Source organism: Pocillopora verrucosa, chromosome 6, assembly GCF_036669915.1.
Source record: "Pocillopora verrucosa isolate sample1 chromosome 6, ASM3666991v2, whole genome shotgun sequence".
NCBI lineage: Eukaryota > Metazoa > Cnidaria > Anthozoa > Scleractinia > Pocilloporidae > Pocillopora > Pocillopora verrucosa.
In genome coordinates, this window is record NC_089317.1 from 15,549,326 (window position 1) to 15,575,919 (window position 26,594).

Here is a 26,594-nt window from a genome sequence, read left to right on the forward strand (position 1 = left end):
CATTCACCATATGTGTTCAGTAAGGAACTAAGAGAGTCATAAGATTCCTTATCGCGTAAAAAGTTTGTTAAGTCATCGGCGAAAGTGATACATTTGATTTCTTTGTTTTCTACTACTATACCTTTTATATCTCGAGTCTGTTTGATAGCGGTAAGGAGGGTTTCCAAGGCTAAAATAAATAAATAGGGCGAGAGAGGGTCTCCCTGTCTAACCCCTCTTCCGATTGAAAAAAGAGGAGTTGCTACACCATTATTCATAATGCAGCTGGATATATTAGTATAGAAAAGACGTATCCACCTAATAAAGGATTCTCCAAAATTGAACTTTTCCAAGGTCTTAAAAAGGAAGTTCCAACATAATATTATTGAATTTTAAATCCCCGGATTTCCTAATTGGTTTACTCATCTCCGGTTATCAGTTCATCTTCCGGGTCACCACGTTCGGAAGTGCCTTGTGACGCGTTGGAAACTGAAAATTTTTGCTGAAAACATTCAAACGTCCAGGATTTCATGAAATTTAATAAAATAATTAAACCATTTGTGCTTATTGAATGCGAGATTGGTTATAGCCACTCGGTGCTACGCACCTCGTTGGCTAATTACCATCTCATCTCCTTCGCGCACTCATGGAACAATGTTGAATATTAATATAACTTTAATGGCTATAATCCTCACAAGGATGGAAACGGGACAACGGGAAAGAAAGGCATGATATAGTGACCAGTGTTTGAAAATTGATTTTACACCTGAAGGAAATTTTATGTTCGTAAAATGGTGTGTTTGAGGAATATACAATAAACAAACAAACAATCATAAAAGGAAATGGAAGCAAAACCTTATATGGTCAGTCATTATTTCCATTTAAGTGTTTCACAATCGTTCGTCTAAATTATAAATTAATCAAATTAATCAGTATTTTGAAATCCTTTTTCTTTGGCCGACTGACTGACTGACTGTCTGATTGACTGGCTAGCTCTCTGATTAACAGACAGATTGATTGGCTAGCTGACCGGCTGGCTAATTGACTGACAGGCTGGCTACCTGTGAACATCCTCATGAACAACGCCTTGGTGACGTTTTTGACAGCTTTTCATAGCACAAGAGGCCGCAGAGGATAATTTGTTGGTTGCTTACGGTTTCGCGACTATCACCGATTCTAAGGACTACACGTTGACTTGAGGGTCTAATTCCAAGAAACCACTACTTGACCTCTATGTTTAGTGATGTTTGCCCAGATTGGACTCCATGCCACGCACCTGACACATTCTGCTGCATGTAGCGGTTTACTGTATTTATCATTTGGGCCTTATGCATGTCAAAGAAAAATACATATTTGCGAAGCGCCCACAAAAAGAAGCTCCTTTGCCTATAGGGAAAATCACAAGCCCAGAAAGCTAACATGAGGGCATTGCCAACCTTTGCTGAATGGCTGAGAAAGCCAGGTTCAAGAGACTTTAAAAAAGAATCGAAAACAAATTTTGCACCAATTTCATCCGACTAATGATCTGAAAGGTTATACATACACTTCTAGAGCTAAATGAAATATTTGTAAACCCCCCAAAAAAGTGTATTTAAATTATCCCACGATAAGTTGCAAGTAATGGAGTGAATAAAAAATCTGAAACGTTAATTGCCCTCTGCTCGGACCTCCTCATTGCTTGGAACCTTCCTTTATCTCCGTCACTACGTTTATGCTTACTAAACTGGCTTGGACAAAGTCTGTTGTCATTGGTAACACTTCCTCCATTCCTTACATCCAATTGTCGCTATGACGTCACTGCTCCTAACTTGCACTCACAGACAGATTTGTTGGGACACCCACTACCCCTCTTACCTCCCTTAATGTTTGTCAGTAAGATCCAATGAAAACATTGCGAATTAATAAAATGTGAAGGGGAGGTGGGCGAAAGTACATCATAATCGTCAGTCTGAAGGAGTGTCGCATCTTACTCTGTCTGAGTGTGTAAGCTGTTTATAAATGTTTGAAATCAATGATTCTTGTCATTGCCATGAATCCTTTCGATCAACTCCTACTCTAACCACGGATGATATGGAGCACAATTAGGTCTAATAATTTAGTACTGTCTCAGCTGTCGTGGTGAAACAGAATTCTTTGACCATATTTTCATTTTGTGACTGAAAGATTGATTTTTTGTCACTAATACAGCGATTGGCAACGCCAAATTTAAACAATCATACAGAGTTGATAATATCAACCTCACTTCAGACACTTGTGGTAAGAAAGTTCAAACTTTGCCCTTTTTTATAACAATGAAAAATACAATAGTGTTGCGTTGGCAATTCGATTGGTCCGCAGAATGACTAAGCAAAATAAAGGAATCACAGTTAGATTTCTGCTTTGAACGGTCATGACAACATTATCCCACCGAAGCGTATAACTTAATACTTTGTTATCGATATGCCGCGCAAAAGCCTTGCTGATAATTGTTGTTAAGTATAATCACAGGCGGCCCAAGCTCACGTCTCGAGAAAAAACCAACGATTAATTCACGGAAGCGCTACGCGTTGTGTGACTAGGTGTTAAGTTACGAGAGGAACCGCTGAAAATTTGAACATTTTACGCGTAAAATCAATAAAACTTACTCACATCCTGTGTGTCCGTTGCAGTTTCTGGCGATTTCTGCTGTTCTAAGCTTGCTTTACCATCACTTTATTCATGTCAAAAGACATGAGGTTACTATTGTGGTAGTCTTTGCCCGCACGCTGAGCTTCCTGATTGTTGTCTGTTTTGTCTAGTTGTTTGATTATTTTCTTTCAGTATTGAGTTGGTCGTGTTCGGTACTTGAGTAAACGTTTTTTCAAAACAGTTTAGGTTTAACTGATCATTGGGTAGTCCTTATGTGAGTCTTTTGCTCAAGAGCCTGTAGGACCGAACACGAAGTTTTTCCCCTTTGTAGTCTATGGAGCTTGAATTGTAACTCGAACAACGACTTCCGTAGATGTTAGCGTTTGGGTTTGTTTACTGACCTTAGTCAGGACCAGCACCAAACTTCTTTTTTTGATATTAGAGTTCAAAGATTGGCTTTTTATTTAGAGAATATCAAGCACTTTGTTGTTTAATTCAACAAGTGTTGAAAGTAGTAGGTGTGTATAATCCTCTAGAGTCAGTCGGCCCATAGCTTAAACATGCTCACCAATAGAGTGCTCATGTCCTGAACAGATTATATTTCAGAATCATTACTACTATTCGGCTGTACAATATAAACAGAAATTATTATACTACCATAAACCCTAAAATTTACGCCTATTCTGAGAGAAAGTGCCTCCACTTTCGGCCAAGACAGATCTTGGTTCTCTCCGCCATTTTTTCCTTTTGGAATTTTCAATCGCATCTAGCTGGCTATCTATTTTTATTTGTTTGTTTTACTTTCTCCTGCTGTTTTATACGTGGTTGTCAGCCCACTAAAAGCCCTCCATTGCAAAGTAGAGAGTCAAAAATGAAAGGAATAAACATAATAGTCAGGGTGAGGAAGTTTTAGCCAGGAGATAAAGACCGCAAAGACCACCTGGAGAGACAATGCAGGGGTCACTCATCTGATAATGTTTGATAAAACGGCTGTCGCTAAGCATTCAGCCACACAAGTTAGTTTCCATAACGTGAGCAAAGCTCGTCCAGTTTAAAAATGGAAAAGCGTTTGGAACAAAGCAGATATGAGGCAGTTTTGTCCTAGTCACTTCTCGCAAACAATGCACGTGAATAAAAAAGACAATGACAATTTAATCGATTGCCAATGCCGAAAAAAGAAAGATCTTCTCAATGCAAAACAGCCATTTGCCTTCCTTTTTAGCTATTTCACTTTCATCACTTCATATCCACACCCAAAACCACTTTTACTGAAATAATATTTGTCTTGGATCTTAACACCTACGCTATTTCCTGCCATGGCTCTGCTCAGTGACATATGGATATCACTTTCCTCTAGAGATAAGCTGTCAGGGACATCCGCTAATTCAAGTCATCTAAAGCAACTAAAAATAGATGACTGTTAAACTGTAGCGCATAAATCAACAGGAATTTACCCGATTGATCCGTTTTAACAGCTTTTTACACCGACAGACCAATAAGAGTGAGTATAAGCTACGTTTTAATCTCAGTTTATCATTTGTATAAACACTGCAAAGGTAAGGAGAATTTGTACTTTGTCACTGAACCAGTAAAGGTGCTTCTAATTTCATGCTTGATTAGGCGCGACATAATTTCTTCCGTTGTGAACAGTTTGGCAAAAAATACATCTCGGCTGTTCGCCGAACAGGCATGGAGAAGGTTGTCGATAGGCTGAGTTACGAAGCCAGTTCCGTTGTCCTCTGAGATGCAGTTCCCAGTGGTAAGAGCAACGATTAAATTTTCGCCCCCTGAGCAGGACAGGAGGCAAAATACAGGAAGTCTGTTTGTTGTGAAAGAAGTGAAATCCGCGAACCAACGACAGCAGAGTTATGGTGGGTCGAAAGTCGTAGAAGTCAGTGTTCCCCGGGAAGAACTAAAATCGAGGGTCTACCATGGAAATAAGTCTCCGTTGTCAAGTGTTCCGCTGATCGAGCTCAATATCAACAGAACTGGATTTCAGGTACGAAGTTTAGTTTGAAATGTTGTAAACATGCGAGAATGAGCTTCAGAAATGAGAAATACACTGTCACACAATATTCTTAATGATTTGTGGCTTGCTGGGATGATATTCTGCTGCTGCACTTGAGATGATCGCAAAATCCTTTCCCTTGAAAGCTTTTAGGCCTCAAGTGATGCAAGCATACAATCTGATAATACGAGAATAACGCTCCTATGTGAAGGAACAAACTCCTTCTTGCGCGTGTACCATGTTTTGTTTATACTATTGGTTTGTTTTGTCGCATCAGTTACAGTTTGTTAAATATCCGAGCAGAGCAGACTGTGAATAACTTTAAAAGTGCCCTGCTTTGCGAAGGATTTCAAATTTACTGAAATGTCTCGTGATGTTTAAATATTATGTTTAATGAAACTGCAAGGGGGTAATCGTGTTTGTTTAAACATGATTGAAGGCAATGAACAAAGGACGGTAGCCGAGAGTTTTTTCAAATCTGACAAATTTTAAAAACACAGCTATGAAAACCAAAAGAATGCAAGTTGCTCTTCATGTCAAACTTTTGCATACTGCGTATTTCTCTCTTTGGAATCCAACAGTAATTTTCATATTTTGAGAAAGAATGAGACACCTCTCGCAATTTTAGCCGGAAAGACACAAAAGATAATTTGGCTTATGGAGTGATAGACGAACTAATTGACTTGAGACCAGGGTTTATTTGTGAATATTTTACTTGAAACACAATACTACAAAACTAAATAAACGAGGTTTGAAAATGTTAGAATAAGCCTTATCGAACTGGAAACATTCAGCGTTTGTTGTGACAGTCGTGATTTTACGGTTTCCTATTGCTCGACCACTGCGCGTCACACTTAGCGTTTTAATTTCATTACCATAAAAAGAAATTTTTTGAAAGGAATTAAGCTAATTATGTCTTTGTCAGGTGAATTTTTCTTTTTGATGTCAGAAAACCAGAATTAATCTACGAAACAAAAGCATCTCGACTTGAAAGCACAAAAGTCATTGTTCTTTTAGTTCAGTTTTTGAGAGATGCATGTAATTTAATTAAAATGGGTTTTTTTCTCACAGCTTAAATAATTTAGCCACTTATTGATCTCTCTGTGCACTAAGCATGCGATAAAAACGATCAAGCGTAATTGCATTTTTCACGGTACAACGAGCTGCAGGCAAAGAGCTGTTGGAATAGTTCAGATGACGAGCCTGATTTGACTGATTTTGACGGGTTAGAAAAATGGACACAGAGAAAAAGCATTACTACCTTGACGCAATCCGCTCATGTTGTTACACTGCATTTTTGCCTTGAAACACAGGCAGTTTGTTCCCCAATAGGCTGTATGGGCATGTGTAGCGCTAAGCTTACGGATGTCAAATCGTTGACGTGTTGCATGGGCCTTTTGAGTTGGCTGTATTCTAACTTGTGACTTCGCATACTCCTTTGTGATTGATAATATATATTATAAACGAATGTGAATAAATGAAAGTCATACATTTGAACTGCGGATAAAGACGTGAATATGAAAGCGATCTTCGCAGCAATGAACACTTGAGCAGTAGTGTTCATTGCTGCGAAGATCGCTTTCATATTCACGTCTTTATCCGCAGTTCAAATGTATGACTTTCATATATTCACAGTCGTTTATTCACCACTTCACGGGTTTATTTGGAACCAACTTAAGCTTGTTAGCTCAGTTGGTAGAGCGCTGTACCCGTATCGCAGAGGTCATGGGTTCAAATCCCGTACAGGCTTGAACTTTTTTTTAGGCCTTATTTTCACTACTGCTCAAGTAGTGTTCATTGCTGCGAAGATTGCTTTCATATTCAATATATACTATGTCAGAAGAATTTGACTGATTTTTTCCACGTGGGAAAATGGCCATGGTCGTGTAAAATAAAGTGGAAACAATTACACCATATTCCAGAACAGTTTCCTGGTGCAGAAACATATCAATTAAATAAGAGCAAATTAAGGAGGATTAACGGATGATTAAGGACAGATATGGGACGATGAATACCACCGAAAGAGATATAACGGCTTATTTTTTCAAGATCCTGTAACAGATCACACAAAAGCTGGCGCCCTGCATGATTTGTAGCACAAGCCATTCATGGCAAACATAGTGTGATAGGGTTCAGCCGTGGGTCCCCATCGTCCAAGTTTAACGATTTTGCTTGGACTAGGCTAGAATGACTTGCACCCGTGATGCAATAACATTGCTCTCTTGATCAAAGTTTTTGGGAAAACTATTTTGTCAGGTGTGCTGCCCAAACAAGAGAGCTTAGTTATTCCCATTTATTTGAAAAATATATTTTTTTACTACTTCACTAATAAAACCGACAGCTAGTCCACCGAAACGGCAATTTCGTCTTATTTTTACAATTGGCAAAGTCAGAAGCGCAGCTAAGGAATCTACCGAGGATTCCTTTTTCTTTTGTAAAATTGCCTCTTCAGTAAGTCTGCGTTAAGAATGGATGGTAACCATTTCAGTCTACAGCCACAACAGCATAGTGTTTCTATCGCCAAATTTTTTAAATCATCACGATGGATCGGCGCTCCCGTATCGGCGAAACGTGAAGAAACCAACGCCGCCTCAGGTTGAGACCGTGAATTGCGCATACTGTGGTGGAGAATGATCGGTATTGGCTGCAGCTTGAAAACACCGTTACTACTACGAATAAATGAGACGACAATTCCTGTCCAAACATTCTCCATCTCAGTTGTGCAAACTCTCTATGCAATGTAAATAACGCCAAATGATGTGATCGATCCCTGCTCAATCTGGTTTATTCACCACCATCTCAGCCTGTACCGTTACGTTTGGCCGAGACTGGCCATAGTCTTTTCTCCTTCCGCGAACATCAAGGCGAAAGTGACTAACCAGTCAGAAGGAACCAGATTAAAAAATGACTAACATAAGAAAAAAAGAACTTCCTTTCCTCAGATGATGTTTTCCGCTCAGGATGACATGGAAAAAATCCAGTGCTATTTACAATGGCCCGTTCGATTCATATATCCGGACGACCTCATCACGTGATCGACATTTATTTACAAGTTCAGTGAATTTACGGTAAAATTTGGTGTCTATAAAGTATAAATGATCTTGAGATATGATATTAGTTTAGTATACATTATTGCCTCAGCCAACTGCGTTGTCTTCCTGTAAAGAAACCTTATAACATCCACACTTGCGAGGCATTTCCTTGACAGATTTTACATAGTATTTCTATAGGTACCTGAATGTTTGGTCCCCTTTTCGACAGAATAGCATTATGTTCTACAGTAAGGAAACGAGTCGAGACAATTGGACGCGAACAGGTGAAGGAGGGAGGGAACTTGTTTTACTTTAGGGGGCGGCTCGCAACCGTGGAAAGGGGCGAACTTGCAATGGGGCGAAACCTTCATAAACCACTTCTCAAACTCTTTGATAATTCATGAGGTCAACGACCAACCACAAGATGTATACTTCATCAAGTGCTTGTGTTTGGATACCCAATGAAAAAATGTATACTACTCTCCAGTGAGAGTGGTATATACCACTAAATATGCACACTGACAACTTGCACAAAATCAATGAATATTTATTACTCACGAGTAACCTTACTTTTACAATGCTTCATTTTCCTATTTAAGCCTGTTGACAAAAACATTTGAACAAACTTCGACAGCCAGTAGTTCACACTGCATGCAGACATATCTGTAATGGCCGTGTCCAAAGTTTCTACTCCTTCAAAGTGAAAAGGCCGCCGGGTTCCAAAGTACAGGACTTCACTAATCGATTCTGTTTCCATTCCTCGAAAACCGTACACGACCACTTGGTTTTATAAGCTGTTGTTTTCGGCACTGCGTTATCAACACTTTTCTTCTCATCCTCCTCACTTTTCGGCTGCCGAAATCTCTCGAACGACTTTGTTGCGGTGTACATCCTGACTGAACGACAATTTGTAAACGCTGGCAACTCCAGCAATTTCACATCTCAGAATAAATAAAATCGCACCATAAATACAAATTAATTACGCCGGTAAAAAACATCGTTGATACTGAAATTATCGGGGAAGGAGTGTTAGACAGCAAACAATTCTAATTGGAAGTTTTTGTTTATTAATTCTTTAAGAGTGATCATGAGAAGTTCTTTCCAAAACTCGTGCTTTGTGTTTTCATTAGGGCAAACCTAAGGCTTATGTAGGTCAACTTCTTTGCAAGGCTAACAGGAGTCAAGGGGTATTTATTATCTTCAAGCCTTTAAGAATAGAGAAGAACTGAAGAAGTATGCGCAAAAGCACAAAGATATAACTTTTACTGAAATATTTCAATGTCGACCTCAGTGATCGGAAACCTGCGATGGACAACCGCTTCGAAATGATGATAGTAGATGATAAAAAAGTTAGATTTTGCAATGGAATTTCCGTTGCTAGTTTTGTCGAGAGAGAAACCGGAGATTCTGTTCCCTTGACTTAAACCGCTTTATGTTACAGAAATCGTTAAATATGCTTCGAAATACCCCGTACTTCACTTTTTATGACTAAAATTGATTTGTTGTGCCTTGTTTCCTCACTGTTTTGCGCGTGTCACTATCCTATTTTTCGATACAAATAACCTGACTAAGTAAGAGTTTATTTATGTTGAGTGTTTTCCTCACGGTGTGACAATATTATTTTTAATTCAAGTTGAAAGGATTATGACTGGCCGTTATTTGGTAAATAAGCCCGTTCCGCCGGCTGATAAATCAAGGTTTAACGCCTTGGAATCAAATATCTCCCAAAAGTTAGACAGTTGACCGAGAAGCGATGCTTTGAACTTTGAAATTTTGAGGACATTTTGAGGAAATTTTGAGGACAAATTTTGAGGAGGCATTATCCTGTTTCAGATAACATGTGCGGCTTCCAAATAAAAACATATTAAAATTTACAAACTGTCTTTCAAAAACCGCCAGTTTGAACTTTGAGCTGACTATCTCTCCCTGATAATTTTTATCTGTGAGACCGAATCAAGTTCCTACTCTGTCACAAACTCAAACTGCACAAATATCAAATCTAGACGTCGGGTTTGTTTGCGCTTGGGTTCCAGTCGCGAACCGCTGTGTACACTTGAACTAGAGGCTTGGAAGGGTAATATTTCCGCTGCTTGTCTTTACAGTTATGGCGCCTTTGTTTTTCTCGGGCGCCAAAGCAACCGCCAGTTTTCCCGGCAAAATCACTTCGGACGGGATTATCAGCTAATAACTGTTTGCTGATATTTTTCAGCCACGTGCTCGTGGGTATCCTTGATTGGACTAGTCGGTGAGCAATTTATGGACTTTCTTAGCAGCTGTCATCAGTTCTAATTATTTTACGATAGAAATCCTATACAAGCAAAGCAATTGCTCCTTTTTGAGCCCACCGCAATGTGTTAAAAAAATTATGCATCATATATCAGTTTTCCATCATTAGTACCCAGTTTCGATCTTGTACCACTATTGTCGTGGGAACAAAATATGTGCGAGTAGGTAGGATATGAAAAATGATACATTTTAAGCTCGGCCGTGGATGTAACGATGAAAGATGGTATTCGTTTTGTTACGAGTATCGCCAGTAATCCTTACACTGATTCAAACACTCTCAGCTCGTTGGCTCATCCATTTGTTGAAGGATGCGTCGCTACATCTCCTATAACTTGTAACTTTATTGAATGTATTGCTGCCCTTTTAATCAAAGAATCGCTAGTTTTATCTGGTTGGAAAGTCACCCAGGTTTCCAATCGCATTTGCCGTTGAAAAGGTGGATCCACTTTAATCTGCAGGCATTTTTATAGGTACTTTCCTTTGATGGCCGCAAGAAGAATCTCTAATTGCTCAATCTAGGTTGATTTGCTCTAAAAGGGTTTTAGATAATGAGGTCTAATAAAACCGATTGGGCTGTGATAAGATTAAAACATCAAACAGATAAGATACCTAAATGAATTATAAAACACGCTACTCCTAAGTAACGTAAACTTGTAAGATTCCGTCTTAAACTGTTACAAATATTTCAATGTTAGAGGGTCTTTCGGTAAAATTTCCGCACAGCCCCATGCTAAATTGTGCATTCAGTTCTTGAATAGAGAAAACAATGACAAAAACAATACATTTCCATTAGGAAAACAGATTTGTTTTACAATAGTATGGAGCTGTGCGGAAACTTTACCGGGTCTTTCCCTGGCCCATGTAACTAATAGAAATCATTCGATTTTCAGTCGCCCGGTTATAGAGACTCCTTGTTTGAGATCATAAACCTATCACTGAATCGAGTCAAAGATTGTGATCTCTATATTCGTGCATGTTTTTCGACTCTCTTCAATTATTTTCTAAACATGAATATTTAGATTTATGCCGCTTCTAGAATGGAAGCTATTGTCAAGCAATTATGTCGCTTCGATACCCGTATACACTTTGCCACGAGGCGATGGAAGGAATGGGCTAAGGAACTTTCAACAAATTTATTTGAATGAATCAACGAAAAAACTGGGAAATAAGGGAACAAAAACTTTTACCAAACCTACCGAGTGGGCGAAAGTAATGATAGGACAAACATCGAGCAGATGAAAGAACTGAGAGAGTCAATAGACAAACGATTGAAATAATTCACCAATGAATAAATGACTTAAATTAAAAAAAGGAATAAATAAAAGTAATGTGATTTCCCTCTATATTTGCCACAAAGTCAAGACTTCAACTAGCACCCATCCTTCCCTTTCTCATGCATCCTCGCATTTTCCTGCCAAAACAAAAAGCAGGGGTTGGAAGTGAGGTTGGGTGAGTTGGTTGTATTTAGTTTACTCAGTTTTTAAAACAGATGATACAACTGCGAGTTATCAGCTGATTAATTGTGTTGAACGCTGTAAGTCCTTTAAGCCGAAGCGTGACCGGAAAGGATTACCGTATGATCAGCATCAGAGGTCTCTTATGGGTTTTTGTCGTGACGTTAAAAGCGAAATGTTTCAAAAAGTTTCAATTGAAATTTTTTTTCAGTTTATTTATTTATTGATTTATTAAAATATTTTAAGTTTGGTCTTGTCGCTTTATTGTTGCGCCAATTGTAAAATCAAATTCTCGATCGCATCACAACCTACGATCACAATCAACCCATTTTGAATATTTCACGCCTCTCAACAGTATCCTTTTGTTACGTAACTTATTGCTGTTTGTCCACGAACAAAGGGACATTGTTTAACGGTATTAAACGGAGTAAACATAGAAGTTAAACAACAGGATGCCTTGTTTTAACATCAAGGAAACTCTGCGAATTTCGTTTTAATTTCAAGAGTTACGGATGCAGCCGTTGCCGTGGGGATCAGCCACTGACCAGACTACCTGAAGGCGCGGCACGGCACCATTTCTTACGTACTCCTTGACTAAGTGGACTGAGGAAGTCCTGGTATCGAACAGGGGAAACTCTGTAGAAAATAGCACAAATCAATGTACCAATTAGTCAGACGTGGGTTGGAAGACTCTATATGGGCCTGGAAAGGGACCGTCTAAGGCCGGCCCGGCCTATGTGTAGAAGAATACTTCGTTGATGACTAATTTCAAAAGGTCCGCGAAAATATTCTGGGTAACCGGAAACTCTTCGATGTTATCCTGTATTGTGATTGGCTAAAAATAATGATTGTAGTACCCAGTACCTTCCGTGCTATGAGTGGGAGGGCGCCCTCGCAAATGTCATGAAACCATCCCTGACAGCCTTGCGACTGAACGGTGAAACTATGAACTTCTGAGGTACGCATGTTCTCAGTGCCGGAATTTTTGTTGGCGTTCCATAGAATAAGAACTTTTGAATTAGAGGAGCTCTATTTCTGCGGCTAGATAATTTTTTGAATCAACATGTCGGACGAAGAAAGGCCGCCGGCCCCTCCTATGCGTCTTACTTCCACGAAAGATTCTTCCATGTCGCCTGCTTCGAAGCCTTTGCCGAGTGCTCCTGTTGATGAGAAGAAGAAGAAAGCAGCCACATTTCGGTTCTTTAAGGGCGACGAGAAATGTAAGCTGTGTAACTTAACTACTTTAAAGTCGAAAAATGGTTTGACAGTTAAAGGAAAATTTTGTTTTTGGCGTCGATTCTTTAATATGATAACATAACTACTGAATGTCTTAGATTCGAAGAAAAAGCCAGAGATCTCCTACCCGACTCAGTTCGAGCACACGATTCACGTGGGTTTCGATCCAGTGACGTCTGAATTTACGGTAAGTTGCAAATTTGAGATTTATTTTACCGAATTTTACACCGTGTTGTGTTCAAACCGAAATGAGTTTCGTTCGAATTTGTCAGCTGCTTTCCTGATGAATCAATCGTAGTGCTTTGAAGTGGTGTCGACTAATTCAGACATCACGAACCGTTTCATGCCGTTGCTTGGATTGAGCTGGTCGTTCGTCAACGGTGCTTTAGTCCTTGTTCTTTCTTAATGTTTGCCTTGTAGCTTTAAAGAGAAATTCGTTTCAGAGTAAGAGTTGCTTGTATTGTCTTGAAAATTTGAAGAACTTCGCCGGTCTTCCTGGTTTCGCTTAGACCAGGTCATTCGACAGTTCTACTGCCTCAAGAACAGAATTACTTTTTGCTGTACGTTGTCCATTTACCGCAGTCTTACTGAGTTCATTGTCTACACCGCTGATACTTTCATGTTGGTGTTTGAAGCCGTTCATAGTAGGAGGCCATAGTTAGCTGGGTAAGAATATTGATCAGTGTAAAACCTCAGGTATTTGAATTCATTGATCAAGCTCTTTAGGAGTTTATGAAACCAGATGTTTGCTCGCTCTTGAAAGTTGCAAACAAACTCGTCTGCCATTAAATCGATAGCAACTGTAGAGAGAAGGTCTAGTATGAAAATGAAATGCATAATACAACAGCTTCTTCGCTGCGGTGTTCTACTCTCTACGGAGTCAAAACGTTTCGTGCTATACCGAATCATAAAGTGACATGTTCTGCAATGTACATTGTGCATTATATGGCGTGATTTTGAAACAGGAACCCATTCAATTGTGATCTTGTGTTCAGCTTCCATAAAGTCGTAAATAAAAGCCTTTTTATCATATCGACGCTGCTATCATGCAAAATTCCAAACTTGCCATCAGAACAGGTGCATAGACTTCCTTTCAAGATTTGTTTGTGTTTAAAAATCTTGTGAAATCTTTAAATTGCTACACTTAAGTAGATCTGTGTTATAAGAATTCAGCCTTTCAGTCTTGCTTTAGACGTATAGAAATCGATGCCCTTAATTTCAAATATCATGATCTAAATCTTGCATTGATAATTTCTGTCTAGGCAGGTGGGAAATTCTCACCCTTATGAAAAAGTTGGAATTGTATATTTCCATTCTTCATAATTAAGTATGTTGTAACTCAAGTGTGGTCTTGTGTTTTACTGAAAGTAAGCCAAAATACTTTGGATATCACTGTTTAAATGTCACTGACTTTGACAAGAATCCTTTTAAATTCTCATGTGAAACTATTGACTCAGGAAAAGGAAAGAATATTGAAGACAGCCTTGACAATGGTTTGATTTTTTGGATAAACTTGTCTCCTAGTTCTTCAAACAATATTTTGAGAGATGTGCCTGCGTAACTAGCTTGCAGTATTTACTGTATTTAACACATTGTGGTTAGGAAATCAAAGGAATTCCTCATCGTTGAACCTTAAATTGTAATTTATCATCACTGTTTGATAAAGAACTTTAGTGAACATTGATGTTGTGTCTTACCCAGTGCTACTTATTTTCAGCACAGAAACATCAGTTTATGTGATATATGATGTTCAATAAAATTGCATTTCAAGGGATGATAAGTAAAACAAAATACATATATTGATCACCTTTTGTCATGGCAGTTTGCAAGCAGTTGATGGTATGCCTTTGTGTGCTTATAAATGATAATTATGCCTGTTCCGTTTTTAATCTTACGGCGTGACAAGTCTACATCATGAACTAGTCATTTTGTTATGTAACTATAAATATTCTTTTTTACCTGAAGTTTGGCTCTCATCCAATCCTAAAATTGGGTGAGATAGGGTTGTAGGAGGTTTTCATAAATTTATACTCAGAATTTAAGAGACAATTTCTCTGATAAGAGTAGATAAGATTTGGCAGAATGTGAGCTAAATACTGCAGCTTGGTTTCAACCCATACTAGCTATATCACGAGTTACTTTTAAAGTTTTTATTGGAAAATTAACATCTTAATACAGTAAATATGAATTTGTAGATGGTTATTCATACAATTTATTTAACAAGATTTTTTTTCCTGCAGGAGTAGAAGAATAGATATGTTAATCATAGTCTCACAAAATCACTCATTCAAATTTATTACGAGGAGATAACCTCAGACACTTTTTTTTGATTCGTTTACATTTAGCTTGATGTTGCATGGAAATAGAATTTTCATGATTGAATAGATATTGACTATGTGGATCTATATTTTGAGGTGATCCAGTATTGTATACTTTGCCTGGTTGTCATCATCTTTAAATGTTAGAATGGGTCCATGGGAGAGTTGGTAGTAAAGTGTATCTTCATTTAATAAAACCTCACACTGTCATTACTAGTCACAAGGTATTGACATTAACCAAAAGAATCACCAGGAAAGGAAGCATTCATTACCAGACTCCTCCAGACTGCTAACTCATGTATATACCCATTATGGATTGTGATTGATTGGAAGTGTATTCCTCACCCAAATGTGTGCAAAATAGTCATAGATAGTTATACAAGTTTCTAGGCTCTGACAAAAAGTTTGTTTCTCTGACCTCATTCTGTTATTTTCTGTGACTTGATGTGATCACACTTTGACAATACAGAAAAATTTTGCTAGTAGTCAGTATACATTATATTGTGGTTTGTTTAGTGCAACAGTGTCATCCTGCACTTAGTCATTTTGTTTTTATGGTGGATCCTCAAATTGGTTTGCAAGTCACGCCCTCTGTATGGAATGCGTAATGCTTGATATGAAAAGAGTTGAAATAATTTACAATTCATTATTGTGTAGATTGTAAAGCCAGTTTGGTTTTAAACAAAGCAGAGAGAGCTGTCTGGTTTGAACAACTGTCTTTTAATATGTAAATTATTTGAGATTTTCTTACCATCCATTGATGAGTTAATGTGTCTGTTTATCAGGGAATGCCTGAAGCATGGGCAAGACTACTTCACACTTCAAACATCACTCAAGCTGAGCAGAAGAAGAATCCTCAGGTTTGTAATTTTTAATTTGTAACATGTGCATCATGCAATAAGCAATTAATTGTTTCAAGAGAGTGCTCTTAGTGTATGACAAGGGCCACTTGATTAGACAAAGAGCTCTTAGGGGGGGGTACTTATCAAGGATTTAATTTTTTTTTTGCCTTTATTTTACATTTCCACTTTCACCACTGCAAATCAAATACATCTTAAATAAGTTCAACCTTTTCTACTAACTGCTTGGAAAAAAAAGTAGTCATTTAGTGTTTGAGTAGTGCAAACACACTATAGCTGTGGTACAGCAAATATCACAACTTATACACAGCTTGTAAGCCTTCATGTAATGTTGTTTTTAGTAGCTATGACCACATGCGACAGGATACTATGTTTTCTATTTTTTTTTCCTGGTGGAGGATGGGGTGATAAGGGGTCAAAAATGGTGAGATATAAGACAGCTACAGGGATGAAAATGATAAATAAGGAGGTTGTTAATGTTGATGTGTGGTGGAAATTATTTTTCACTGATTGTATGAAGGTTTTCACTTTTGTTTAACTGCAAGCCCTTGTATTTAATTGTAAAGTTTAGGATGCAGAGGGAACTGATGGTCAACATGGGCAGAATAGTTTTACCAGAGGCTGACAGTGAACTGCGAGAGCTACATAACATAATGTTGACCTCTTAAATTTTCCAAAATAGTTCTGCAGTTGATGCTCAATGAGTGATGTTATTCGTACATGTAACTCATATTTCAAAATGAAATAGCTGAGAAGTTAGTAAATAAGTTGATGGTTAAGTGCAATGGCAACTGCTCTTTTTTAATGCTAACAAATTAGAATGCACATTTGTATTTCAACCTCCAGATAAACATTGTATATGTATCTCAGGATACTCAAACAAAATGTTAGTGTCTATATAATTATCTTTTTATGTTCAACCTCAAATTCTTATTTGTTTGGTGACTTCCAGGCTGTTCTTGATGTCTTGAATTTTTATGATGGGGGAAAGTATCAAGCAGAAACAAATGCTAAATTTATGACAGTGTCAAAGCCTTACGGTAGGTAACATCTAGTTCTGGATGCCTAATTGTAGTTGTGAAGGTGATAATTGTTCCCCTGTATGAGCAGCCTGTTTGCTGTTCTTTTTGATACATTAATAGTTGCAATCTAGTTTAGAGGCAGTGTAACAGCATGCTTGGATCAGGGTGAGTTGAAAGGGATGATTCATCAGTTCTAACAGAGCACCAATTTTTGGTGATGAGGAATCTGTAGTTCAGGTTTGCATTATGATCTGTATGCACACTTAATTGAAAAGGTTTTGTGCAGTTATGGCCAGCAAATTATAACAAATGCAGCACACCCTTTTGAGTTAAAGATAAGTAAGGCTTTTATCTGGCAAGTGCTCATTGGGTAATAGGCTTAGGGGAGGTACTTGCCCAGCAAGGGAACTTCTCTCTCTGGATTACTGGCCAGTGTTTTTTTCAAATTGTACAGAGTTATAGAAAGTCAGAAATTGCAGAGTGAGATGTACTTGTACTATTTAGTTGGTTGACTGAATTTTAAATCTTGAAATAGAAACATTATTAAATCAGTGTTATTATTATTACCATGTCATGACACAACAATGTGAAACTGAAGTCATTGAAAAAGGTTAATGTGGATCATAAAGTTGCATGGGCAAAGTATCATAAAGGCAACCAAGCTTTTACATGGCTAAACATAATTTGGAATGGTCCCCTCCAGTTTGTTTCCTCTTTTTTGTCTGAAATATTGTTCAACTTGACAGAAGCAAAATAAATTAAAATAAATTTGCAGCTTCTTGATTTTCAGATCTTTCTTAAGATTAAACACTGACCAAAAGATAAATACAATTACAAGAAGTGAAAGATTACCTGTAATGTTTGGTTGATATGTGTATTCTATTGTAGCAACTTCTAGTGAGGGATTAGATCTCAGTTCATCAAATGATACTGTGCCGCCCTTACGTCACATGTCAGCCTCAGCATCCAGTAGCCCACGGCACACGTCATCTGCCCTAGAAGACCCTACAGATTTGAAAATAACTTGTTCACCATTTAGTTGTACTTCTTCTAAAAGCAAACGTTCGTCTAAAAGCAGCTTGAAATTAATAATTAGAAGGAATTCAAAGAAACGCAGGAAATCGTTACCATCTCCTGGTTCAACAAGTGATGAGACAAGAAGAAGAGCCAATAAAGAGGAGCGAAAGTTGTCGTCTCCTTCTCCGACACGAGCTCTTCTTACCTCTCAATCAGATACTTCAAGTTCGCTTACAGGCTCATCACCAGGCTCCCTAGCCGATGAACTTGAGAAATTGACCATGAACTCACACTTATCTTCCACTAATAAATATTCACAACGCATCTCCTCTGATTCTCAAGGTATTTCTCTCTAGTTCTAATGTAACTATTGTTACCAATGAAGTAATTCCTTAAAATTTTTTAACCCAAATTTAAAGCTTTCCCTAATCATCATCCACAAGTGAACAAGATTAGTTATGATAACGCTCCTTCCTGTGCCAGTGGCTTCTACTGTGAGGTGAAATAATAAGATCTTACTAATGAGTTTGTGCCAAGTTCAGGGTAACAAGCTGGTTGTAGGGGCAAGAAGGCAGATGCGTGGGCTACTGGATTCTTGCATCATCAGCATCATAACCATTCATCAATTCAGCTCATCGCTTTCTTGTGCATGTGTTATCATCAGCTTTTTGTCAGATTTCATAAGAGAAATCGCAAGTCAAATTGTTTTTGTTGCATGTTTATCACTTTTTAAACCGGGAGAAATGTGTGCATGCCAGGATTTCTTTAGAAATGGTGTTGAAACTGGTAAGAATTCCAAGTCAGCATCTGACTTCTTTTTGAAATAAACAAAATAAATGATAAACATTTAACCTTGAAAGTTGCTCTGTGTGGTAAATGCCTTAAAAAACTAAATATAGAGTTTCCACATGTCTTAATGTACAGGCAATTTTCTCAGGGGTTTAAATTTGCAGACCAAATTGACACCTGAAAAGGTTAATATTTGAACAATTTTTTAATGTTAAGATGGTAATGACGACATCAAATGTTAAAGTTTCCTTTCTTGAAAAGTTTCCTCTGAATTGTTCTACAAACACAAAAGGGGGTTAGTTTTACTTTTAAATTTGTAACATAAAAGATTAAGCTAAAATTTACTTTAAATTCTGATTTCAAGTAGATGGTGAACTTGAAACCAATGTATATCAACTTTTAAGTTCCTAAATTAAAAAAAAAATGTGCAGATCTTCTTAAGGTGATGAGTATTACAACAGTTATTTTCAAGCTATTTGGTTTTCCAGTCATCCAAGGTAATTGTTTGCAAGGACATAAACATTTTCCTTTTTGTAGCCATCTGTTTTTTAATGTGTCTTCCTCATTGTTCTTAGTGGAATCTGTGCAAGCAGGGGAAATATACAATAGTTAATGATATCAGTTCTTTGCTGGGCTACATTATCAGTTTGATTCCAGAATTAAAGATTACAAAAACCAGATATCTACAAGCACTTTAAAACTATTTTGCACCTTCACTACTTGGTATTTTAGGTTTTGATTTCGCTGTTATGGTGAAGGCATAGTCATAAAAAATTTGGCCTGCTTAGTGCACCATGTAGGCACCCAAGGAGTGAATTAAAGAGGAGTCTTCTGTTGGAAAATAAGAGTCATGAAAGAATTGGAAGTTGTGTGTTGTTTAGTACATCTTTTAAAGAAGAGCATTTTGGATATGACTGCAGTTAGGCCGGATGAGATGTAGTTCAGTTGGCCACTCAAAAATTTCAAAGCCAGAGTTATACTTAAGAGTTCTGAGACACAAATCCAGTCAAGTGGCTAAGTAAGCTGTTCATATAAAGGATCTGACTCTTGAAAAGTCCAATGGCCTTCATCACATAACCACACAACTTCAAACTATATATAATTTGATCATGATGGATAATTTTGTGCCAGATGGTCTAGGCTGAGTTAACATGATTCTTTCTTGTTTCTCATGCAGGTCAAACAGCGACACGCCCTGAGATTGGTGACCACACTTATGCTCCACCCCTCCCTCCACATGCCACTCCAACACCTGTAAGATACAGACATCGAAGTTTCCTTTTAGAACCTTCACATGTAAATTTTGTAAAAAATGGAAGCTCTTTTGATGGTTTTAGTGCATTTGAATACTACATGTAGTTCTTGAAATTAAGAAAGAAAGTGACTTCAGGTTGATTTTAAAAAAGTGAGCAAACTCACTTTAATTTTTTGAAGTGTTGCCTGGTACAAACTCTTTTTTTGGAAAATTTAAGTTATTGCAGTAAGCCTTGTGTTCATAATGGTTTGGTGCATTTGATGTTTATTATTTTATTTTATCATCAGACATTGGCAGCAGAGAATCATAGTGAGCGACCAAATAATTCTGAACCAGAAGTGCCACCAGCAATTCCATCAAGGCCAGAACACACTAAGTCTAAGGTATGGGTCTTAACACTTTCATCCTTAAGAGTGACTGTTGCATGAGAACAAATGATTCCAGCTGCTCTTTAATGAATAGGAATTTCTAGTGCTTGGCACACAAGGCAGTGCTTTCAAGGTTGTGTTACAAGTCTTTTTAACACAATCTGTCCCACTAAACAGGAAATTGTAATGGTACATTGTGCATTTTTTAGAGATGCATTTGTAAACAAATAATCTTATTAAGACCAAAACTGCATGTACTTTATTGTACGGCTATGAAAACAAAGCAATTTTCTAATTTTAATATGTAATTTTTTCATGTTTTAGTACATTCCTAATGAAGTTTCTACAAAGCCAGCAACTAAAGAAGAGGAAACTCCAAAAGGTTTCAGATTTTATTTTGATTTTGAATAAATGACAAACTCTTGAATTTTATAATTAACAGAAGAGGGTATCATTTTTTAGACTGATTAGTCAGTGCAGTTTGCAGATGTAGTTATAGTTTGCCAACAGCTTAATTGGCTTGAAAAACTTCCAAGAAGAAGATATTTGAATAACGTAATTTTTTTTTTGTTTTGTTTTTTTCCTTCCAGGGCCCACAAATGATCAACCAAGAGCTCAAACGAGAGACAGGAAGAAGAAAAAGATGTCTGATGAGGAGATCCATGCTAGACTACGTAAGTTTCTCAAGATGTTCCAATGAAGTTTGCTTAGGTGTATCATAGGAAGATTTTTAGAGTCAACAAGAGTTACAATGTAAAATATGAATGCAAAATGTGCATTGCGGGCTCCAACTTCTTTGTACTCTTAAAGTGTAAATGTTGCATTATTATTATTTTATTGATAGTATATGTAGTCAAATCTATCTTTAATGAAAAATGAATCAACTGGTAACATTTTAATACAGGATGACATGTACAAGTAATTGTAACAGAGACCTTAGTGGGTATGTATATCTCTGTTATCTGACATCATTCATAACAACTTACAGGTACCATAGTTAGTGTTGGTGATCCAAAAAGGAAATATACAAAGTTTGAAAAGATTGGGCAGGGGTAAGTATACTTCTTTCTTTGTAGGTGGCATTTTGAACTGTAAGAAGTGCTTAATTTTAAATTTTCTTGTAGAGATGGATGCATCAATGTTATTTTATTACCTAGTTAATGATTTGCTTTCAGGAAATATTTTTTTACAAGATCTCCTCTGTATTTTTAGGGAATTTGTAGGGTATATAGATTTAACCAATTTTCATCAAATTTTGCTAAAATATTTCAGGAATAATGGCAAACAAAAGGGTGTTGGGAAATTTTGATATTTGAAATATTTGTCCAGTGGCATCCATTTACACAACAGGCCTTACATATTTTTAGCTACTCCAACTTAAGATGCTGTCTAAACAACCAATCAGAACATCAATAGAGCCTGACACACTTTCGTTGATTGATGACTTGTGAATAAGACTGTACAGACAATTCGCTTGTGCTGTGGCATTCGATAGCCAATAAATTCAATAGCAGAACCTTCAGTCGTTCCATGCCTTACCGGCTCCTAACACTTCCTTTAAAGAAGAGTCCCTTCAATTATATTTTTCTTGTAATCTGCTGTTATTGAGCTTTCTTCTGAGTATAGTTTGCTAGGATTTAAGTAAAACTAGTGCACATTTTTTCCTCAAAGTGCACCCACAAAGGTGGGAAGTAACCTTAAGTTGCTTCAGGGTGGTAGGTGCAGTTTTGATTGTAGACCAAGCAACTTGATTTGACTTTTTCTTGCAGGGCATCAGGTACAGTGTACACAGCAATTGAAGTGGCTACAGGACATGAGGTATAATGAAACACCCAAGATAGTAACTCTAGTACTTAACGTTTAATCTTTATCTGTGACTCTACACAGAAATCAAAAAGTTATGTAGAATCTTTGTTTTAACCTCAATCATAATTTTATTTAGGTGGCTATTAAACAAATGAACTTGTCCCAGCAACCAAAGAAGGTAAATACTATTGTTTTTTTATATAAACACTAATAAAACATCAAGTGAGCTTTCATGCAGAAAACATTATACCTTCTGATGTGAAGGTAGTATGTTGTCTTCTCACAGAAAAGATTACTGTGGTTATGGTTAGAAATAAAAATCACACCTAACTGAATAATTCTAAAGACCATTATTTTTTTATTAAAGCCCTTTACTGCACTACAGTATGATTTTGTATTTCATTCGCACTTTACAGGCTTCATACTCCTTCCATTTTTTAGTTGTGATATGTTCTACTAATTAAAATGAAACGATCTAGTATTTCATTAGTGTCTATATAATAATTAAAAAAAAAACAATACATGGTTACTTGGAGATACAAAATTTCTCTTCTTGTGTTGAAAAACATTTCACTTTATTGTTTTGCTCAGTCTTGAAATATTTTTCAACATTCAAAGAGAAATTTCGATATCTCCCTCCATGTTATATCCACTATACAATATGCATCTCATTTAAGAAAGGAGGTAAACTGTATCTTGGTTTTGAAGCTGTGTGGGGGTTATGGTTGGTTGCTTTGTTTAGTTGGCTTGCTGTTATCATTCCTGTTTATTGTATTTGTGTACGATCCAGAAATTGAATGTGTCATTATTGAATGATGATTTGTTCTTGTTATGATTGCAGGAGTTAATTATCAATGAAATTCTTGTGATGAGGGAGAACAAGCATCCAAACATTGTGAACTATGTGGATAGTTATCTTGTAGGAGAAGAATTATGGGTGAGTTGTAAAGATATGAAAAAACTACTACATTCAGGTTGCTAATTTTCTGCTGAAAATTGGACGTCTCTTGATAGAGAATGATGGTTTCCATTATAATTTTTAATTGCAATGATAATAACCTTACATAGTCAAAATAATCTTTGTATTAGAGAGCTGAGAAAAATTAGCATTCCAATATTGACTATGGCTGAAACTTTTAACACTGAATACCATAAATTGTAAGTGAAACATGTTCACTAAACTTAATTTATTGATTTCCTTTCTCTTAGGTTGTAATGGAGTATTTAGCAGGAGGCTCTTTAACTGATGTTGTCACAGAAACATGTATGGATGAAGGACAAATTGCTTCTGTTTCAAGAGAGGTAACTACTTCTGTTGTGTTTTGTGTTCTTTTGTAGTGCCTGCCAGGTTATCTATACTAATTTCTGTAATCTAAAATATGCATGCATTTTGTTTGGCACTTACTTATCTACATCTATTGGAGAACAGATACATAGATGTTACCAATAACAATTTTGTGCTTCTTTACTACATGAAACAAATAGATTTTATGTTGCCCTGTGTCTGCTCAGTAGTAGATTACAAAAGACACAAATATTTGTTGAGAACATTAGTGACACACTCAGCTGTGCCTTGTGTGCCACTTTTTTGTTCTTACCACCATCTGGCATCATCTGTAATCTTTTACTAAACACATGGCAGTATGAAATGTATTTGTTAATCAGTTACATTTTGTACTTATTCCTCTGAATCAAACTTATCTGCAGTGCCTCCAGGCCCTTGAGTTCCTGCACAGCAATGGAGTCATTCATAGGGACATTAAGAGTGATAACATTCTCCTTGGAATGGATGGGCAAGTCAAGCTGAGTAAGGATTTTTGAAACAAACTCTTGTGTCTCAAGTTATTTTAGGATGTTCATGTATGTCATACTGACAAAATTTTTCTGTATTTTGTTTTTAGCTGATTTTGGTTTCTGTGCTCAAATAACTCCAGAGCAGTCCAAACGTTCCACAATGGTAGGAACACCTTACTGGATGGCACCTGAAGTAGTCACAAGGAAACAGTATGGTCCAAAGGTATATCCTTACCCTCAACTTCTAGTTTAGTTTATAGAAATACAGGAGAAAAGATTGTTTCATCTTAAATGCCACAAATTCTTACCACAAAAGCTATACAAAATAACAGGGTCAACTTTGGATGGTTATTGGGTGTGTTTTGTATGATTATTTGACAAGCAAGATAACATCTTTATGGGACATTTTAACGATCTTGGCATACATTACCAAGTTCATACACCAGCAAAACTTGTGTAGTCTAATCAGCAATGTAAAACAACAAAAAAGTTTTTTTTCTTGTGGTTTTAAGTAACCACAAACTTGTTTTTTTGTTGAGCTATAATTGAGGTTGAAAAAAATTAGTATGAGCAACTTTTCAAAAGATAACAGCAGTTTCCAAGAAGTTTGTCACTGTGGACCTAATTAAACAGATTAGCTTGCCACAAGTGTCCTTGTAGCTCAGTGTTAAAGCATGCTATATCATAGGTTGGACTTTTGTTGGGAGTACTTGGAAGTTTTTTTTTTTAATAATATTCTCCTGGTAGGCCTTGTATTCACTGAATTACATCTTCCTCCAATTAGAAACTGTGTCAAACGAAACACCTTGAAAACCCGTTTTAGCTTTGGTGTGAGTGGGGTATTAGATCATGTCTGCAGTGAAATTCAGCTTGGAACATTTAGTGCAATGACTTAAATTTTTCTTATATGCTGTCAACAGTCCATTGAGATGTATTGTGAGGTAATGTTTTCATGGTTATCATAGGTGGATATATGGAGTTTAGGAATTATGGCAATTGAAATGGTTGAAGGTGAACCACCATATTTGAATGAAAATCCTCTCAGGGTAAGTACATGTGTATCTCTAGTTCCCAGTTGAAAGTGAATGCAAAGTGTTGCAATCCATTGATGACTGGGGCTCATTTTTTAGGGCTCCACCTCTCATGCTGTTGGGCAGTGAGATCCTTCTCTCACACTTCAGAATATAACCACTGGGCACTAATTCCTTGAACTGCACCAGAGTAATGAACTTATGAAAACTATAGTTTACAGGAAGCAGTGGTGACTTGAGCAATTTTCAAGTAGTAGTAATCAGGACAAGAGGGTTTTTAGAAAGGTTCTGCAAGGTTCCTAGATAAACCATCCCACATGATTGACATTACCTCATACCTCATATTATTTTTGTAGGCTTTGTATTTGATAGCTACAAATGGCACTCCAGAGCTAGCGCATCCTGATAAATTATCTCCAGTTTTTAAGGATTTCCTTGCACAGTCACTGGAAATGGATGTAGATAAAAGAACTGGTGCTAGGGAGCTTCTCCAGGTAGAGTGCACGATGTACATTCTGTCTAGCTTGAACATTTTACAGTTCTGTCTGTCTCTCTCTCTCTGTATGTTTGTCTATCTATCTGGCTGTGTATGTCTGTCTGTCTGTATCTGTCTCTGTCTTTATGTATGTTTGTCTATCTGTATCTGTCTTTGTCTATCTGTCTGCATGTCTGTATCTGTCTGTCTGTCTGGCCGTGTATGTGTGTTGTCTGTTGGTCTGTGTCTGTATGTCCATCTGTCTGTCTGTCTGTGGTCTGTCTTCCTATCCTTTAGCATCTGTTATGTTATCCTGTTTGTCAGTTGGTTCATCCTTCTTTATTCTATTAGATATCTGTCAGTTTGTTTGCCTGTCCGCTTTCCTGTCTGTCTAATTGTGGGCGTCCATTTTGGCTTAAACCACTCTTCTATTTGTCACTCTGAATGGACCGTTTAGCTTGTATGTATTGTTTACTCCTAACAGGTCATGTAATAGTACTCTAAAGAACTGTTTTCTTCTAATTTCCTCTTATTCACGTGCTCCAATGTGTACGCACAATTTACAAAAAAAATAAAACTGGGAATTCCCTGTAGACTAGGTGTGGGTAAACAAAACTTACCAGCTAAAGAGGTCTATGAGTCAATCATTTACATTATTTTTATTTGAATCCATTTCAGCACCCATTTTTAAAGCAAGCCAAGCCGTTGGCAAGCTTGGTTCCTCTAATTCTGGCATCGAAAGAAGCCAGCTCAAGAAACTCATAAATGAAACTGTCAATCAACAATTATCCAGCTTAGATAATAAAGCGGACAGAAATTCTTTAGAGTTTATTTTTTACACAAAATTTTATTTTTTATTGGTTAATTTCAGTGGCGAGACTTGTAGGTTTTTCATTTGTTGTGTCTTTAACGTGTACAGTAACAAAAAAATTGCGTTTTAGTTTTTTTTTTCTAATAGTCTATTCTGTAAATTTTATTCAATATTTTAGCGCCTTTGAGGATCGTCGAAAAATAGTTGAGTTTTCATAGAATCCTCGTTGTCTATATGAAAATCTTCGAGATATTCATTAATATTACCAAATAATTTAAATTTTGAAAGAGTAGGAGAATAACTACAGAGTTCCTACTACTGGTAGAGAATTGCAGTACAGGTATTCTAGCCACGATTCACCAGCTTATACCTGTTCTATACCAATTAAAACCGGTCTAAAAACGAATGTGTTGTCATATCTTCTCTGAGGGTAGGTTCGCAAGAGA

General features: G+C 37.0%; 1 protein-coding gene and 1 non-coding gene across 3 annotated transcripts; both read left to right on the plus strand.

The window, feature by feature from the left end:
• Positions 1–4,205: 4,205 nt before the first annotated feature.
• On the plus strand, positions 4,206–26,554 carry LOC131784027 (serine/threonine-protein kinase PAK 3). 2 transcript variants are annotated; one of them, XM_059100803.2, is made up of 18 exons: positions 12,256–12,586; positions 12,701–12,789; positions 15,706–15,780; positions 16,733–16,820; positions 19,786–19,862; positions 20,151–20,246; positions 20,556–20,613; positions 20,822–20,905; positions 21,220–21,283; positions 22,001–22,049; positions 22,174–22,215; positions 22,879–22,974; positions 23,247–23,339; positions 23,745–23,844; positions 23,939–24,054; positions 24,797–24,877; positions 25,219–25,356; positions 26,016–26,554. In XM_059100803.2, exons 1-18 carry the CDS (start codon positions 12,430–12,432, stop codon positions 26,100–26,102), a joined length of 1,590 nt encoding a protein of 529 aa, XP_058956786.2. In that variant the 5' UTR covers positions 12,256–12,429; the 3' UTR covers positions 26,103–26,554. The 2 variants fall into 2 exon arrangements, with proteins under 2 accessions (XP_058956785.2, XP_058956786.2); XM_059100802.2 differs by lacking the exons at positions 12,256–12,586; positions 12,701–12,789 and adding an exon at positions 4,206–4,585.
• Positions 6,272–6,344, plus strand: Trnat-cgu (transfer RNA threonine (anticodon CGU)). The gene has a single exon. It is a non-coding gene; the product is annotated as a tRNA-Thr (tRNA).
• Positions 26,555–26,594: the final 40 nt, after the last annotated feature.

Coding starts and splice junctions, on each gene's coding strand:
- LOC131784027 (XM_059100802.2), top strand. CDS start 4,331: ATGCAGTTCCCAGTGGTAAGAGCAACGATTAAATTTTCGCCCCCTGAG. Junction 22,050..22,173: donor AAGTGGCTACAGGACATGAG/GTATAATGAAAC, acceptor AATTTTATTTAG/GTGGCTATTAAACAAATGAA. Junction 24,055..24,796: donor GGAAACAGTATGGTCCAAAG/GTATATCCTTAC, acceptor TGGTTATCATAG/GTGGATATATGGAGTTTAGG.